The 16679-nt window shown below is 41.5% G+C and overlaps 1 protein-coding gene across 2 annotated transcripts in view; it reads left to right on the top strand.

The window, feature by feature from the left end:
• Nucleotides 1–16679, top strand: part of NBAS (NBAS subunit of NRZ tethering complex) — a 339942-nt gene that overhangs the window by 235819 nt on the left and 87444 nt on the right. For both annotated transcript variants that reach the window (XM_082852122.1, XM_082852121.1), the window contains one exon: nucleotides 804–1138. In XM_082852122.1, coding sequence (XP_082708248.1) covers nucleotides 804–1138 — 335 coding nt within the window. The remainder of the gene's footprint in view (nucleotides 1–803; nucleotides 1139–16679) is intronic.

Here is a 16679-nt window from a genome sequence, read left to right as displayed (position 1 = left end):
TAAAATAAGAGCCTTTGAATCTTTGATAAATTGTGGAATTTTTTTTTTTTTTTTTTGGCGGTACGCGGGCCTCTCATTGTTGTGGCCTCTCCCGTTGCGGAGCACAGGCTCACGGGCCCAGACACTCCGCGGCATGCGGGATCCTCCCGGACCAGGGCACGAACCCGTGTCCCCTGCATCCCAACCACTGCGCCACCAGGGAAGCCCTGTGGAAATCTTTAGAATGGTGTCTGTAGCTCATAACTGAGAAATTAACCGTGTTAATACCTCTCAAATCTGTATGATACTTTACAATTTACAAGGCACTTGCAAAGCTGCATTCATCTGCTATTCATAACAACTTTGAGTATTTACTTCAGTTTATCAGTGGTTTACTGAGTAGCTGAATTAGACCCTGGACTAGACACAGAGGAGAGGGAGTAAGATTCAATCCCTGCCTTCAGGTAGTTGATGAGGTACTAGATGAATAAGGAATATAGTGCAGTTTGGTGAGAGCACTGATAGAAGACATAGGTGCCATGGGGAGATTGAAGAAGCGAAGAGATATTGCCATCTCCAGGATACAAATGAGGACACTGGGGCTCACAGCAGTTGAGTGACCTGTTCAGGGTCGCACAGTTGGTTAAGTTGCAGGCAGGGATTGGAACTCAGATCTTCTGATGGACCTCATTGACAAACGAAGCTGTGCTGTAACTAAATCTTTTCATTCAGCCACGCAGAGGGGCTGTGTGTGTATTTGAAAGCTCCTGTGTGGTTATCTGGGAATGAACTACTCTCTTTTTTTCCCCTTTTCTTTCCGATAGGTCTTAATTACAAAAAGCTGACAGATGAAAACATGAATCCTCTTGAGGCATTGGAGCCAGTCCTTTCAAGTCAAAATATCTTATCCATTTCCAAACTTGTTCCCAAAATCCCTGGAAAGGATGGGCGCATGCTCTCCCCAAGCTCTCTGTACACCGTCTGGTTACAGAAGTTGTTCTGGACTGGAGACCCTCACCTCGTTAAACAAGTCCCGGCATCCTCCCCCGAGTGGCTGTGCGCCTATGACGCCTGCATGAAGTACTTTGATCGTCTCCTCCCAGGTGACCTCATCACTGTGGTGGATTCAGTGACCTTTTCTCCAAAAGCTGTGACCAAGGTAACCAAAAAGATAAGAGTTTAAAGTAGATTGGCCGCTTTAGAAGAAATGAAAATTGCTCTTACATTCTGTCGATTTTGTTTTTATTTGCTTTCTTGAAATAGGGAATACTTACATGTTTGGCAGTTTCGTTTTTTTGTTAAGCATGAGGTATTTTAATTGGGAGATCATTTTCCTCTATCACAGTTGTGCAGGCAATATAAATCAGGCTTAACTGTTCTAATTTGCACGTACATTTTGTTCATGTTATAGTTCTCATAATACGGCATTTTATAGTAAATATTCCATCCTGTTCTTTCCAATTGACAAGTGGAAAGAACCTCCAGTGCCAAGCCCACATTACCTGCACTCAGAGCCAGGCTACCAACTTAGCGACGATTCAGTCCAGGTCTTAAAACAGTTTCACGAGAATGCTACGTAGTACATGACTTGGTGGTAGAATTACCCATGTGAGTCTGTGTGGCAATTTCCAATGTCCGCTCCATGCCCAGCTCTGAGCCCTTTAATTGGACTCTAACTTCTTCCCTCGATCCTTTAACATTGTAGAGTTTCACACAAAATAGATAATGTGGGTTATTCTCCTCCCCTTCTTGCCCTCTCACTATTCAACAAATGTGAATTTCTCATTGCTTGGACACGGGGCATCATCTCTCCTAGAAAATCTCCCAGCTGCTGGTCTCAACTGCTGAACTGCATTGCGTTTGGAACTTCCTTTCATTTTCTCTTCCCTGCCTTTGCTGCTGCCTTCTCTTTCCCCCAAGTTGGCAAGTCTGCCCAGGACCCTATCCCATGAATTTTTGTTATAGCTATTATTATCATGCAAATTGAGTGTAGAGGCTAAGAATCCAAGTCATTCGTCTGGAGGCTGGCCCAGGTAGATGTTCAAACATCTGTGGGGAATGCTAGTTTTAACTAACTTGCTAGATTAATAGTTGTGGATAACCAATGACTTCATTTCCTTATTATTGTAACTCAATGAATTTAGTTAACAACTTGGTTTTAAATTTTACAGCCACTGCTATAAAGAGGAGATAATCATTTTTGTTGTTTTTAAGGAAAAAAGTAAGGATGATTGTAAAGGGATGTAGCGTGATATATTTGAAAAGAGCACGGGTTTAGAGTCATATGGCTTTGAAGTTTGAACCTGCCACTTAGCCAGCTACGTGGTTTCGCCTCAGGAATCTCTGTTAACTTCTGCCTTCTTCAGGCAGAGGCAGTGACTGAGGAATCTTGAAACAGATGATAGTATTATCCTACTTTTAATAGGTGAGGAAATAGAGGTTCAACAAAGTTAATTTGGTAATAGAGGAGCCACAATTTGAACTCAAGGAGGCTTATTCCAGGGTCTTTGCTCTTAACCACTGAATGGTACTATTTCTAAGAAGTCATAGAAACAAACAGCTAGAGTCAAGGGACCTGGAGCCTTTGTAGGGACTGTGGGAGAACAGTGGGGCCAGAGAGCCCCAAGCATTTTCAGTCCAAGTGGAGCACCCTGTCTCGGGATGTTTCCAGAGCAGGGCTGAGTCTAAATGAGGAAAGCCCGGCAGGAACCTCACAATGTCTGGGGAAAGACAAGAGTCCAGCAAATACTGGGTGAATCTCCAAGGATGAGAAGAGGTTTGAGTCCAAGTAAGTACTAGCAGTGCCACAAGTACATACTGGAGGGAAGGGGCTGAACCAAGTGGGGAGCTGAAATCCAAGGAAATGGCTCCAGAGCTGGGACCTATGAAACGGCTGAAGGAGCTTGACAAACGACCTGACTGGCCAGGAAGATGGAGGGGCCCAGGGTGAAGGAGGTTTTACATATTTTATATGAGGGCAGAGACAAAGCCCAGCATGGCCAGCCAGGGCCACGTGCTAATTGTGCACACGGTATGGGGTGGACAGACAGCCTAGACTTCCCGACAGCAATTACTTGCTCTTGATTAAACAAACTTAGGAGTTGGATGTACAGTCTACTCAGTTTTAGTTGGTATTTATGATGTTTTAAGTCAGATGGCTTTAAGTTACAGCACATTCTCATCACCTTAGTTTCTTAATTGTATATCTTTAAGATGCCCTCCAACCACGAGAAGATGTATGACATAGTTGTTTGTGGACATATGTGCATTTTTTCCTGAGGAAAAGGTGCATAGCTGACCCAGTAGGGATTGAGTCAGTTAATTGTGGCATTGCTTTCTCTTAGCTCAGATGGTGTAATTCTCAGCAAGATATTCTTTTACTGTAAACTATGTTAAGAGGTAGTTTTCTACTAAGTCAAATAAGGTATAGAAAAGTGAGAGAGATAGATTCATTTGATATTTTTAGTCTGGCTTTATATTTGTTCTCATTTCATCAATTGGCAAGCTTTAAATTTTCCATTCAGAGAGGGAAAGTATAAAGTTTAGGTACAATGCATGTTTGAAATCTCACAGTGCTATCCTAGAGAGAGAGAGAAAGAGAGTGTAAAATTCATATTGAAATACAACCCTCACATGTCAGAGGACACATTTGGAAAAGGAAATGCATCTGGATGTGGCCAAGTTTGCAAAACACCACATGTTGCCACAGCTTGTACATGGTGTTAAAAATGTAAAATAAGTGTATACTACTCATATATAGTGTGCAGTTTTGAAACGTTTACCCACATTTAATTCAGAGCCAAATGTTTGGAAAGAACTGGTGAACATCCAGAGAGCCTAACGAGAACAGTAAGCATTCAATTCAGAGAGGAACGTCCCAAAGCCTGAACTTAGTACCCGTTCCATAATGACATAAGCCAGAGGAGGCGCTTCGCCTTCAGAGCAGAATCTGTAGAAATCCCGGGGAGCATCATTATGTCATGTAGGCCAAGAGTGAATTTGCACGACATTCGAGGTGATGCATATGCAGAAGGGAAAAGAATACACATGTTTAAAGTGCATTGGCTCCAATTCTGAATGGTTGCGTTTCAGTTGAGTCAGGTCAGAGTTGCTCTCCTATTGCTTTTCCGATTCAGTCATTAGAAGCATTTTTGCAGAGAACAAGTTAGTGAGTTAGAAATTAGGAAAGTGGTCGACAAAGCTGAAATGCAGGTCAGAGCACTGTTTGCCTGGTTCAGACATGATGTGGTTAGATAAGGGGGTGCTTGCATGTAACCCCAGCCTTCGTGTTTTACACTCAACACTCGCTCTCAATTGCTGGTATAGCTACATCCAAAAATAAGGACGTGGAAAATCCTCATCCTACTTAGGAAATGCTACTAAGTTGGCCCGAATCCTTCTTTAAAAACCCCAGTTAAGGGCTTTTCTGGTGGCGCAGTGGTTGAGAGTCCGCCTGCCGATGCAGGGGACACGGGTTCGTGCCCCGGTCCGGGAAGATCCCACATGCCGTGTAGCGGCTGGGCCCGTGAGCCATGACCACTGAGCCTGCGCGTCTGGAGCCTGTGCTCCGCAACGGGAGAGGCCACAACAGTGAGAGGCCTGCGTACCGCAAAAAAAAAAACACACAAAAAAAACAAAACCAGGTAATCACAGAAGTAGAAGAGGTGTTCTAGTATCCTAGAAGCCTGATGCTTTTCAACCTGGAATTGGGTAGGCGTTCACCACCCTCTCCCCACCCCACGTGCACCCTGTGTTTCAGCTCCTACCATTTGTTTTTGATGGGAATGTATCTCCTTTGAGTTAGAGCGGACAAATTCTTGAGAACCTCTTCTCTAGTCTGACCTCTGACCTTCAAGTGGCATTTCTATTGATAATTAAGGCACTACCTCTGCTTCTATATTTATTTATACACACACACATATGTATAAGGAATCTTTCTCTTTCTTCTTATATTTCCCACTTTTTGGTTCTGCCTTCTGTAGCTGTGGAAACAGCATAAGGGCATCTCTTTTTCATATGACTGTTCAAATTCTTGAACTAGGCTACTATATCCTCCCTTATTCTATTATCTAGACTACTTGCTAGAGGAATAAATTTATCTAGACTACTTGCTGGAAGAATAAATTTATCTTAAAAACCATGATATGGGGCTTCCCTGGTGGCACAGTGGTTGAGAGTCCACCTGCCGATGCAGAGGACATGGGTTCGTGCCCCGGTCCGGGAAGATCCCACATGCCGCAGAGCGGCTGGGCCCTTGAGCCATGGCTGCTGGGCCTGCGCGTCCGGAGCCTGTGCTCCGCAACGGGAGAGGCCACAGCAGTGAGAGGCCCGCGTACCGCAAAAAAAAAAAAAAAAAAAAACATGCCTGTAAGAAACCTAAAATGAAGGGTTTCTTTTCTTTACAGTAAAATTATTATAATTGAGAGTTACACTCCCGGTGAAATTAGAAATCCCTTGAGGGCAAGGCTGTTGCCTTTTCTCTCAGATGCTCCAGTACCCAGCATAGTATAAAAGCAGGCACTCCTCAGTGTGGTTGTTCAAATAATTACTATCCTAGGTTGGCTATTCTTAAATCTTTCGATCTTTGGATGCCTTAATATTCTTAAAAATTGTTGAGGACCCTAAAAAGCTTTTGTTTATGTAATATCTGTTGATACTTGGCATATTAGAAATTAAAACCAAGACATTTTAAAAATATTTGTTTAATTCATTTATAGGTTAATTCATATATAGATCCAATTATAGGTTGACATGAATAGCATCTCTTGATGGAAAAAGGAAATATAGCATTTCAAAAAGAAAAAAATAATGAAAGTGACATCATTTTACAGTCACATGTCTGGCTTAATAGAACACAGCTGGGTTCTCGCGTTTGTTTCTGTATTCAATTTTTGTCGTTTTGGCTGAAGAAAATGAAGAGCTTTCAGCCTTACACAGATACAAGGTAGAAAAGGGAGGAGTGCTTTAATAGCCTATGGTGTAATTTTGGGTGTTCTTTGATGCTACTGTAAAACTCAACAAATGATAAATTCTTAAAGACTAGGTGTAGTGTGGAGTCAGAAACCCTATCCTTGATCTTTCTGTGCTCTCTTATATTAAAACTGTTGTTTTGGATTGCACTTTGATTGGATCTTCTACCCATGTATGATTTGGAATATAATGCTTTCAGAGTTTGGAAAATTGGCTCGCTCAGTTATACAAATCATCCAAATGTTGATACAGTGCATTATACGTTATCAACAAAGTCACATGGGTTATTCTGAACGCCCATCTTATCCAGTGAGTTTTTAAGTATTGGGAAGTTGTCAAGCTCACAGTGGTAGGTACAAGTTTTCCAAAACTCGAATTTTTGCTTGAAAGCTTCAATTGTATCATTGGCAACAAATACTGTGAGTTAATTTCCTGGAAGTGACACGCTCACTTTGTTCACATTGGAGAAAATGTTTGCCGCATATTCACGTCTGAATAGCTATAGTTTGTCTACCTGTTGTTCTTTCAAGCACAAATGGTAATGCGTGCCAAAGCAGCTGCTTCAGCTACTCATGACTCAGTCACACAATGCTTTTTCCTTACTACGCTTCAGTACACAGTGAGATGTTTCATGTGTATCTCTCAGTTCTTAGATATGCAGATATCTAAGATATGCACTTAGATATGCACTCAGTGGTTGAGATTTAATAAAATCAATCATTTTTACTCCTTCATCAAGAACATTTTCAAGTGAAATGCCGATGGAGAACACAGTGACTCTTAGTACATTTTGGTGCCACTCCCTTGATTGTGCAAAGTCCCCACAGTTTTATCCACCATTGCTTTTTCACCATCATATACGTGTCAACATAGTGAAAAAAGGTAAATAATGTTTTAGTGGTAAAAGTCAAAAAGGTGAACAACTTTGACTTTGCAGACCCCTTGAAAGAGTCTTGGACTCTTGTGGTTTGTGGACCACACTTTGAGAACCACTGTCGTAGGATATTGTTTCCAAAACGGCAGCCAACCTTGACGCCCACATGAAGGAGCATTTCAGCTTCCTAAATGTTTGTAATTTAAATAATAATGAAGATATGTCTGGTAAGTGCATAAAAGATTGTCTTAAAATTTCAGTTTCTCAAAATAGTTTAACTTCTAATCAGCTTTCCAGATGTGGACGTGTCAGAAAGAATTTGAAAATGTAAATGGAATGTGTACATGGTAATATCATTATATCATCCTTTGAATTTATGAACTTGCAATATATTTTTTCCTTCTACAGATTTCCTTTTATAATTTTTTAGCTAACATATTTATTTTTTAATATTACTCAAGCTAAGCAGGGAGTTCTCTGGGAGAGACGTATAAGAAAAGAGAAGGGGCTCAGAGTAAGGGTGCAGCTCCTGAGGGGCACTCCTTCAACCTGGTTTCCTCAGCTTTATTCCCAGGCCAGGATCTCAGCTCAAAGAAGAGATGATTTTTTTTCTGGGGCCTGGATGCAGTAGAGTATGAGGATGATGCTTAATCATGGTTCCACCCTGCCTTCACTCATAGCCCCTTTTAGAATTCAGAAAGATGAAAGTAAATATCAGCAATAAATAAATATTGTTGGCAAAGCTGGAATTAGGGAGCATGGCCTGGATCTGCAACCCAATGGTCTGTCTTTCACAGAAGTTCACACTTGTTTGAAATTTGACTAGTTAGAGCTGCTATAGAAAGTAATTCTAGAGGGAAGCCAAGGATGAATGCACACTGAGGACAGGCAGGGCTGGCGGGGAGTAGCCGCGTTACGCATGGCTTTGAAGTCTGCTCTCCTCCTGTGGGGAGCAATAAGGAGGGGAGAGATGCCAGAAGTGCTCTTCCTATGGTTTCTGCCTGTTGGTTGGAGTGAAAGTTCTGTCCTCATAATGGAAAGATGAGAGGGCAATGGGCTTTTTGTTTCCTTAAGTAATTCAGCTTAATAATGAAACCTCTTGCCAGTGAGGGGAGAAAGGAGTCCAGGGCCTGTCGGGACCTGGTCCTGATGTCCCCTCTTCCTGGGGCCACACCTCTTGTACCTACGAGTCTCGTGGCATGTCCTCCTGGGATCAGTAGTGGCAACAGCACAGCCTGTGCTTCTGAAAACTCTAAGATAGGTCAGAAGAGCACACTCTTCTGACTCCCTGTGGACTAGGCTAAAAATCTACTCTCTGTTCTATTCCCTATCTCACATTTTGCCCAACTGGAATGATGATTAAAACTCATGAGAAGTTAAGCAACAGAGTAGAAATATGCCAAGTATTACAGGTCAGCAACTTTAAAATGGCCCAAATTTAAATTCTCATTATTAAATTCCCAGGAAGAAATTGACATCCTTAAAATCAAATCCTCTTGCCCTTTTAGTTAAAGTTCAATTACATCAAAATCCAAAATCCAAAATTCAACAAAAGTAAAGTTCAAAGATGATATTCCTGGTTTCTGCTCTATCTTAGCCAGAGAGGTCTGAGTTAGGTGTCTGGGTAATATCAGGTTCCTTCAGCAGAATATACCTTCTTACACTTGAGGAGTATAGCTTCTTCAGCAAATCTGAAGTTAAGTTAATCCCACTCCAAGTTTTCCATGCATCTCATTTTTTAAAACTCTAAAAGAAAAGGAGAAAAAAATTAAAACAGTTTCAGCGTCAGCTCCATTGCCGTGTAATTTAGGAAACTCAAGCGAATCACCAGCCCTGAAACAGCCAAGTGAAGCAAGGTTCCTGAATCCTGTTCTTAGTTCAGTCCAAATACACATTCCTAGAATGCTGGAGAGCATGGAAGTGGCTTGTTGGCGTGGGAGCAGAGGAGAGTCGGCAGAGAAAAGCTTACTGAGTTGAGCTTTGCCAGCGTATCAGGTCAAACCAGTTGTCTAGAGCTTGGCCGGGTAGGTCTCCCATGAAGGGGTTAAATGCGGTGTGCGTTCTCCATATGGAGGAAGGGAAAATACCCATCCAGACTGTCTCCTCTCTGAGACTGACTTATTTTACATGTCCCTGCCTGCAGTCACTCTGCCTTCCTAATGTCCGTTTCCCCATTTAAGCTCTGTGTTCCTCCAGTTAAGTGTCCCACTTAACTATCTTATTGCTGTCTTATTGCTATGGAATCCCACTTGTCTCAGAATCCTGTTCCCTGGGGAGCTTTGCCACTCATGCCCATGTTTGCTTCTGCTGAAAACCATCTGCAGTAGATCTCTCAACTGCAATTAGTGTAGATGTTTTTGAAACCTGTGCCCCTAGGGACCTGGAGAGGACTATTACGTTTGCTTTGTGCTTGCATCTGAATTGTATGCTTGTGCTCCTTCCGTGGGCATAGAAATATTTCTGTCCTATCTTTGGGGTTTGATGGGGAAAGAGCAATAAAAAGCATCCTGTCTTCCCAGGTTGCAATCAGTTAAGAGATCGAGGGATCAGCTAGATGGAAACTAAAGTCACTTTATTGTTGGGCGGATTGGAGTGTCGGCCATGGCTTGATTTTCCACGGTCAGCCTTCCTCGTACTTGCTCCCTGCCCAGATCCTCAGACAACCCTGCCAAGCACAGGGATAGATCTGGAGAGCATGTGCGCTTTCTCCGAAGGGCTGCCTCCCACCTTGATTCCCACTCATGGGACCCAGAGAGGTGGCCTCCGCATTAGTGCTGTCTAATAGGACTGTGATGTGAGCCACTTGTGGAATTTGAAATTTTCTAGTAGTCACATTAAGAAAAGAAACACAAAATAGGTGAAATTGTCCTAAATATTTACCATTTCAGCATGTAATCAGTGTCCTAAATATTACCATTTCGGCATGTAATCGGTATAAAAATATGAATGAGATATTTTAGCATTCTTGTTTTTGCATACTCTTTGCCATCTGTTGTGTACTCACAGTACCTGTCAGCATAGACGGGCCACATCCTCAAACGCTGCATAGCCATATGAGTGTATTGGACAGATAATGCTTCTCTGGAACCAAAGTCCGCGGTTTACCCTTTTGTCTCACAAACGTTTACCACTGAAAGGACAAGAGCAGAAGAAAAGTGTATTCTCCTCACAGGCGGATCTCAAAAAGAAAGGGAGGGGACTAGCCACCCATAATCAGTTTCTTCCCGCCATGTCATCAGCTGTCACTCCTCCTCTCCCGAGGAGTGACAGGTGAAGAGAGGGGCAGGACTTACCTTCTCGGGACCCATCGGGGGAACTTCCTGCTTTATGGGCCTAGGTGGGAGCTGCAAAGGAGGAGAAAATGGTTCCTGCCACACATACTAAATGAATGTCCGGCTAAAAATAAATGATAAGACCTTAGGAATTATCTGTCATCTACGGAAATCACGGTACGCGCTATGTGATAATAGCAGTAATAGCGCCCATTTCTCGTTCCCTGGTTATGTACCGGCCACTGGTTCTCCACTTGACCTTGTCTCCAGTAATCATCACAGTAGCCCTGCAATGTAGGTATTACATCTCAGTTTGAAATGAGCAAACTGAAGGTTGGAGGTTAAGTAATTTGCTCAAGGTCAGAAGCAAGTTAGTAGCTGAGTCAGAATTCCAATCCTCGTCTTATCTGTTTAGTGTTAGAGGTCTTCAGCAGATGATAATCCTTCTTCCTTAGACAGGCGCCCACTGTTTTCTGAGGCAACTTGTTCATTTATTGGATACGTTTATGTTATTGTCTTAAATGGGGTCCTCGTCTGCCCCTTTGATCTGTCCTCCTTTCTGTAACAACAAGAAATAGAACCACTTCCTTCCTTGCTCTTTGGGACATGGAATAAAAATACCATATATCCTCCAAGACTTTCATCCCTCATTTCTTCTTTATTCCTCAAATAACCTGGATTTCATGTGTTTCAATTAAAATCACCTTCACCTTGACACAATTTATGTGTTCCTCCTTAAAAAAATTTTTTTAAAAGGAAAAAAATCACCTCCATGTATTAGTTTTACAGTGCAGTTGTAACTAATTATCACACACCTAGAGACTTAATACAAATTTATTACCTTAAACTTCTGTAGGTGAAAAGTCAGACAAGTGTCTCAGTGGGCTAAAATCCAGGTGCAGGGAGGCCTGTACTGCTTTCTGGAGGCTCCAGGGGAGAATCCAATGGTGAGAGGCTGTCTTCCTTCTTTGGCTCATGGCCCCTTTCCTCCATCTTCAAAGCCAGCAACGTTGCATCTCTCTGATTCTCTGTCTTCACATAATTCTCTCTGACCAAAGCCAGGAAGGGTTCTCACTTTGAAGGATTCATATGATGAGAGGGGAGCCTATGTGGATAATCCAGGATACTCTCCCCATCACAGGGACGGTACCAGTAATCACATCAACAAAGTCCCTTTGCCATGTACGGTGGCGTCTTCACATCTCAAGGATTAGGATGTACACATATTTGGGGACCATAATTCTGCCTACCGATACTTTTATATATAATAAGGTTTTAGACACTTTATAAGACTTTATAATAAAGTTTTATAAAAAGACTGAAGTTTAAACCAAAATGGAAAAATGGTAAAAAGTATGAAAAATATTTAACTCAAAGCTGACGTACTGCCATAATACATACATACTCTTTTTTTATATGTAAGTAAATGGATTTTAGTTTATTCAAGATAAGACATTTACTTTAAAGACAAATAAACTACACGCACCTCTATTTCTAATTACTGGTAAATGTATATCTCCACATCGATCTTTATGTATAAATATCAGAGTATACATTACAGCAATGCATGAAGATCTTTTGATCTTCTTCATAAGTTTTTAAATTGAAAGGATATATATCAAATGCACGTTTGTCTCAGAAGACACTATTTCTGAAGCTCCTATTCCTGAGTGGAAAGTGGCATTCCTATATATATATATATATATATATATATATATATTTTTTTTTTTTTTGGCGGTATGCGGGCCTCTCACTGTTGTGGCCTCTCCCGTTGAGGAGCACAGGCTCCGGACACGCAGGCTTAGCGGCCATGGCTCACGGGCCCAGCCGCTCCACGGCATGTGGGATCTTCCCGGACCGGGGCATGAACCCATGTCCCGTGCATCAGCAGGCGGACTCTCAACAACTGCGCCACCAGGGAAGCCCTCCATATATTTTTTAAGACTATTTTTTTTAGAGCAGTTTTAGGTTCACAACAAAATTGAGAGGAAGGTACGGAGGTTTCCCAGTTGCCCCTCCCCTACACATGCATAATCTCCCCCATTATCAACATTCTTCACTAGAAGGTACCTTTCTTTTTTTAAACAATTGATAAACCTACATTAACACATCATTATCACCCAAAGTCCGCAGTTTACCTTAGGATTCACTCTTAGTGTTGCACATTCTATAGGTGTGGACGGATGTACAATGGCATGTATTATCTATCCATCATTACAATATCAGTATTTTCATTGCCTAAAAATCCTCTGTGCTCTGCCTATTCATGCCCCACCCCTAACCCCTGGCAACCACTGATCTTTTTACTGTGTCCATATTTTTGCCTCTTTTAGAGTGTCATATAGTCTATTTATTTATATAGACTCTAGCTCACATAGTCATAAACTACATAGCCTTTTCAGATTGGCTTCTTTCACGTAGTAATATGCATTTGCAGTTCTCCATGTCTTTTCATAGCCTGATAGTTCATTTCTTTTTAGTGCTGAATAGTATTCCATTGTGTAGATATACCAGTTTATTTATCCATTCACTTACTGTAGGACGTCTTGGCACTTCTGAGTCATTATGAATAAAGCTGCTGTAAACATTAATGTGCAGGTTTTTATGTGGACGTAAGTTTTCAGCTCCTTTGGATGAATAATAAGGAGTTCAATTATATGGTAGGAGTATGTTTAATTTTGTAAGAAACTTCCAAACTGTCTTCCAAAGTGGTTTTACCCTTTTACATTCCCACCAGCAGTGAATGAGAGTTCTTGTTGCTGCACATCCTTGTCAGCATTTAGTGGTGTCAGGGTTCTGGATTTTGGCCATTCTAATAGGTGTGTAGTGGTATCTCACTGTTGTTTTAATTTGCATTTCCCTGAGGATATATGATATAGAGCATCTTCTTATATGCTTATTTTCCATCTGTATATATTCTTTTTTAAAAAAATTATTTTATTTATTTATTTTTGGCTGTGTTGGGTCTTTGTTGCTGCACATGGGCTTTCTCTAGTTGCGGCGAGCAGGGGCTACTCTTTGTTGTGGTGAATGGGCTTCTCATTGCGGTGGCTTCTCTTGTTGCGGAGCACAGGCTCTAGGCAGGCAGGCTTCAGTAGTTGCAGCTCGTGGACTCTAGAGCACAGGCTCAGTAGTTGTGGCACACAGGCTTAGTTTCTCCGTGGCATGTGGTATCTTCCCGGACCAGGGTTCGAACCCTTGTCCCCTGCATTGGCAGGTGGATTCTCAACCACTGTGCCACCAGGGAAGCCCTGCCATCTGTATATATTCTTTGTGAGATGTCTTTTAAGGTCTTTGGCCCATTGTTTACTAGGGTTGTTTGTTTTCTTATTGTTGTTTTCAGAGTTCTTTGTATATTTTATATAAAAATACTATATTAGATGTATCTTTTGCAAATAAGTTCTTTCAGTCTGTAGCTTGTCTCTCACTTCCTTGACGTTGTGTTTCGCAGAGCAAAAGTTTTTAATTTTAATGAAGTCTAGCTATCAGTTATTTTTCTTATGGATTGTGCCTTTGGTGTTATATAGCCCCACTCAAGGTCATCTAGATTTTCTCCTATGTAATCCTTTAGGAATTTTTAGTTTTGTGTTTTACGTGTAAATACATGGTCCATTTTGAGTAAATTTTTGTAAAGGATGTAAGTCTGTGTTTGGATTGATTTTTTTGGCATGTGGATGTCCAGTTGTTCTAGCACCGTTTGTTGAAAAGACTGTCTTTGCTCCATTGTATTGCCTTTGCTCCTTTGTCCAAGATCAGTCAACTGTATTTAAGTGGGGGCATACTCATGTTATCCTTTTTTTCCCCTAAATTTTGTGGTGTTTGTGGTTGCTATTTTATAATCATACTAAACTTGACTACAAAGCATTACATTTACTCAGTTTTACAAGATGACTAAATGTTAACTCATAATTTTTTTTCCTAATCTCATAATAAGTTTTATCTCTGGTTTTGGTGTAGTCATCATTTGACTCCTTTGATTCTGAACTGAGTGAGTTTTATTCATTCCAGATACATTCAGGAACTGTTTATGTGAGCACATTTTCAGTGCCATTGTCCTGTGTGTTCTAAACAAATAAAAGACTGCCAAGCTCCTTGCCCTTGAGAGGCTCACAGTTGATGGGAAAAAAGTATGCATGTGTATCAAATGAACTATAATTTAATATAAGAAGTACCATTAAGGATATTAATAAATGCTGTGTGTACAAAGGAAGAGATAATCAATAAATATTTATTGAATGCCTTCTATGTTCCAGGCATATATTTGTTAATAATGCTACCTAATAGTGATTATTTCAAGGTTTTTAAATGTGCAATATATACTACTCTCATCTGACCTTCAGCTAGCCTGTGTGTGTTATAGTTGTAAGCATTATCCTTCCATTCCAGTTCTTGAATGCCTTTGCTTTTAAAGAACCATTTTCTTTTATTTTCCAAGGTGAGAGTTTAGTTTGATAAGCATATCCTATCTTGACAAAAATGCAAAAAGCCAGGAGCTTAGGAGATAAGCAAAGAAGAGCCAATCTAAAAAGGAATTTTTTTTTTTTTTAGATTCCATATATATGTGTTAGCATACGGTATTTGTCTTTCTCTTTCTGACTTATTTCACTCTGTATGACAGACCCTAGGTCCATCCACCTCACTACAAATAACTCAATTTCGTTTCTTTTTATGGCTGAGTAATATTCCATTGTATATATGTGCCGCATCTTCTTTATCCATTCATCTGTCGATGGACACTTAGGTTGCTTCCATGTCCTGCCTATTGTAAACAGAGCTGCAGTGAACATTGTGGTACATGACTCTTTTTGAATTATGGTTTTCTCAGGATGTATGCCCAGTAGTGGGATTGCTGGGTCGTATGGTAGTTCTATTTGTAGTTTTTTAAGGAACCTCCGTACTGTTCTCCAGAGTGGCTGTAAGATGTTAAAAAAAAAAGGCATTTTCCATGTGAGTTGAAAATCATACTGTTATTCAGATATTCAATAAATATGTATTGAGTTCATACTAAAAAAAATAAAATAAAATAAATAAAAAGGAATCGTTTTTCCAAGGTGATTGTCGAAGGCACACAATAAAGGGAGCAGGCAGAACACTTGAAGGATAAGAGAATACAGTTTTGAAATGTGATATGATGTAACAGAAGTTACTCGTAAACAAATTATAGGCAGTCCTATGAAAAATGATCTTCCGTTACAAGACTCTAAGGAAAAGAAAGGCTCTCCTGTTACAGTTGTTACATGGTCTTTACTTGTCCTACTTGCCCTTTTTCCAATTATTAAAAGTAAAAAATCCGTAAGTTCCCAGAGGAGTTGGGAACAGGATCTCTTCAGGTGTGGATCGTTAGCTAATATGTTCATTCATTGACCAAATATTTACTGAGTGCTGGGAAGGACAGCCTCTAAGATGGCCCTTAATGATCCCTCCTTCCAGTATTTAATCGCTTGTGTAATCCCCTCCCCTTGAGTGTGGGCTGGACTTGTTAATTTACTTTTAACCAGCAGAATACATACAGTAAAAGTGTTGGGACACCATTTACAAAATTAAGTTATAAAAAGACTGTGGCTTGGGCTTCCCTGGTGGCACAGTGGTTGGGGGTCCACCTGCCGATGCAGGGGACGCGGGTTCATGCCCCGGTCCGGGAAGATCCCACGTGCCGCGGAGCGGCTGGGCCCGTGAGCCGTGGCCGCTGGGCCTGTGCGTCCGGAGCCTGTGCTCTGCAACGGGCGAGGCCACAGGAGTGAGAGGCCCGCGTACCGGAAAAAAAAAGAGAAAAGACTGTGGCTTCTTTCTTGGATGCTCTCTCTTCTTCTTGGATCATTCACTCTTGGGGAATCCAGCTGCCCTGTTGTGAAGTGCCCCATGTGGCAGGAGACCAAGGACGCTAATAACCATGTGAGTAAACATCGATGTGCAGTGCATCTCTTCCTCCCACCCCGCCAAGTCATCAGATGAAACCACGGTCCTGGCCAGTGGTTCGATTATAACCTCGTGAGAGATTTTAATCCAGAGGCACCTCGCCAAGCCACAACAGACTCATGATTCATAGGAACTGAGAGAGAATCAATATTTTAAGCTTCTGAATTTGGATAGTTTGTTATACAAGAATGGAAAATCAACATCAGTGCCTACTGTGTATCCTCCACAGGTGTTCTCAGCGCTGGGTATATAGCACTAAACAGCACAGACAAACGTCTCTGACCTTAGGGAACCTGCACCAGGGAGAGGTGGAAATGGGTCAGTAAACAAAATGATTAAGTTCAGACATGTGAAATGATAGTAAGTTCAAGAGGAAAATAAACCTGGAAGGACTCAGAAGTGCAAGACAGCAGGACTGCTGCAATTTAAAGTAAGATGGTCGAAGAAGACCTCATTGAGAAAGTAATCTTTGAGCAAAGAGCTTAAGGAAGTAAGGCAGCAACAAGCTGTTGCTTATTGAAGGGAAGAGGGACTAGGAAGTGGAAAGTTCTGATAGGGAGCACGTGGGGCTTGTTTGAGGAGCGGCGAGGAGGCCAGGTGACTGCAGTGGGATGGGAGACAGAGCAGTGGGAGGGGACGATAGGACCCGGGCAGCTTGGACAGGGTCT

The sequence above is a fragment of the Leucopleurus acutus genome, assembly GCF_964270905.1.
Source record: "Leucopleurus acutus genome assembly, chromosome: 12".
Classification (NCBI taxonomy): Eukaryota; Metazoa; Chordata; class Mammalia; order Artiodactyla; family Delphinidae; genus Leucopleurus; species Leucopleurus acutus.
The sequence above is the reverse complement of the archived record's forward strand: the minus strand, read 5'-3'. Positions and strand labels throughout refer to the sequence as shown.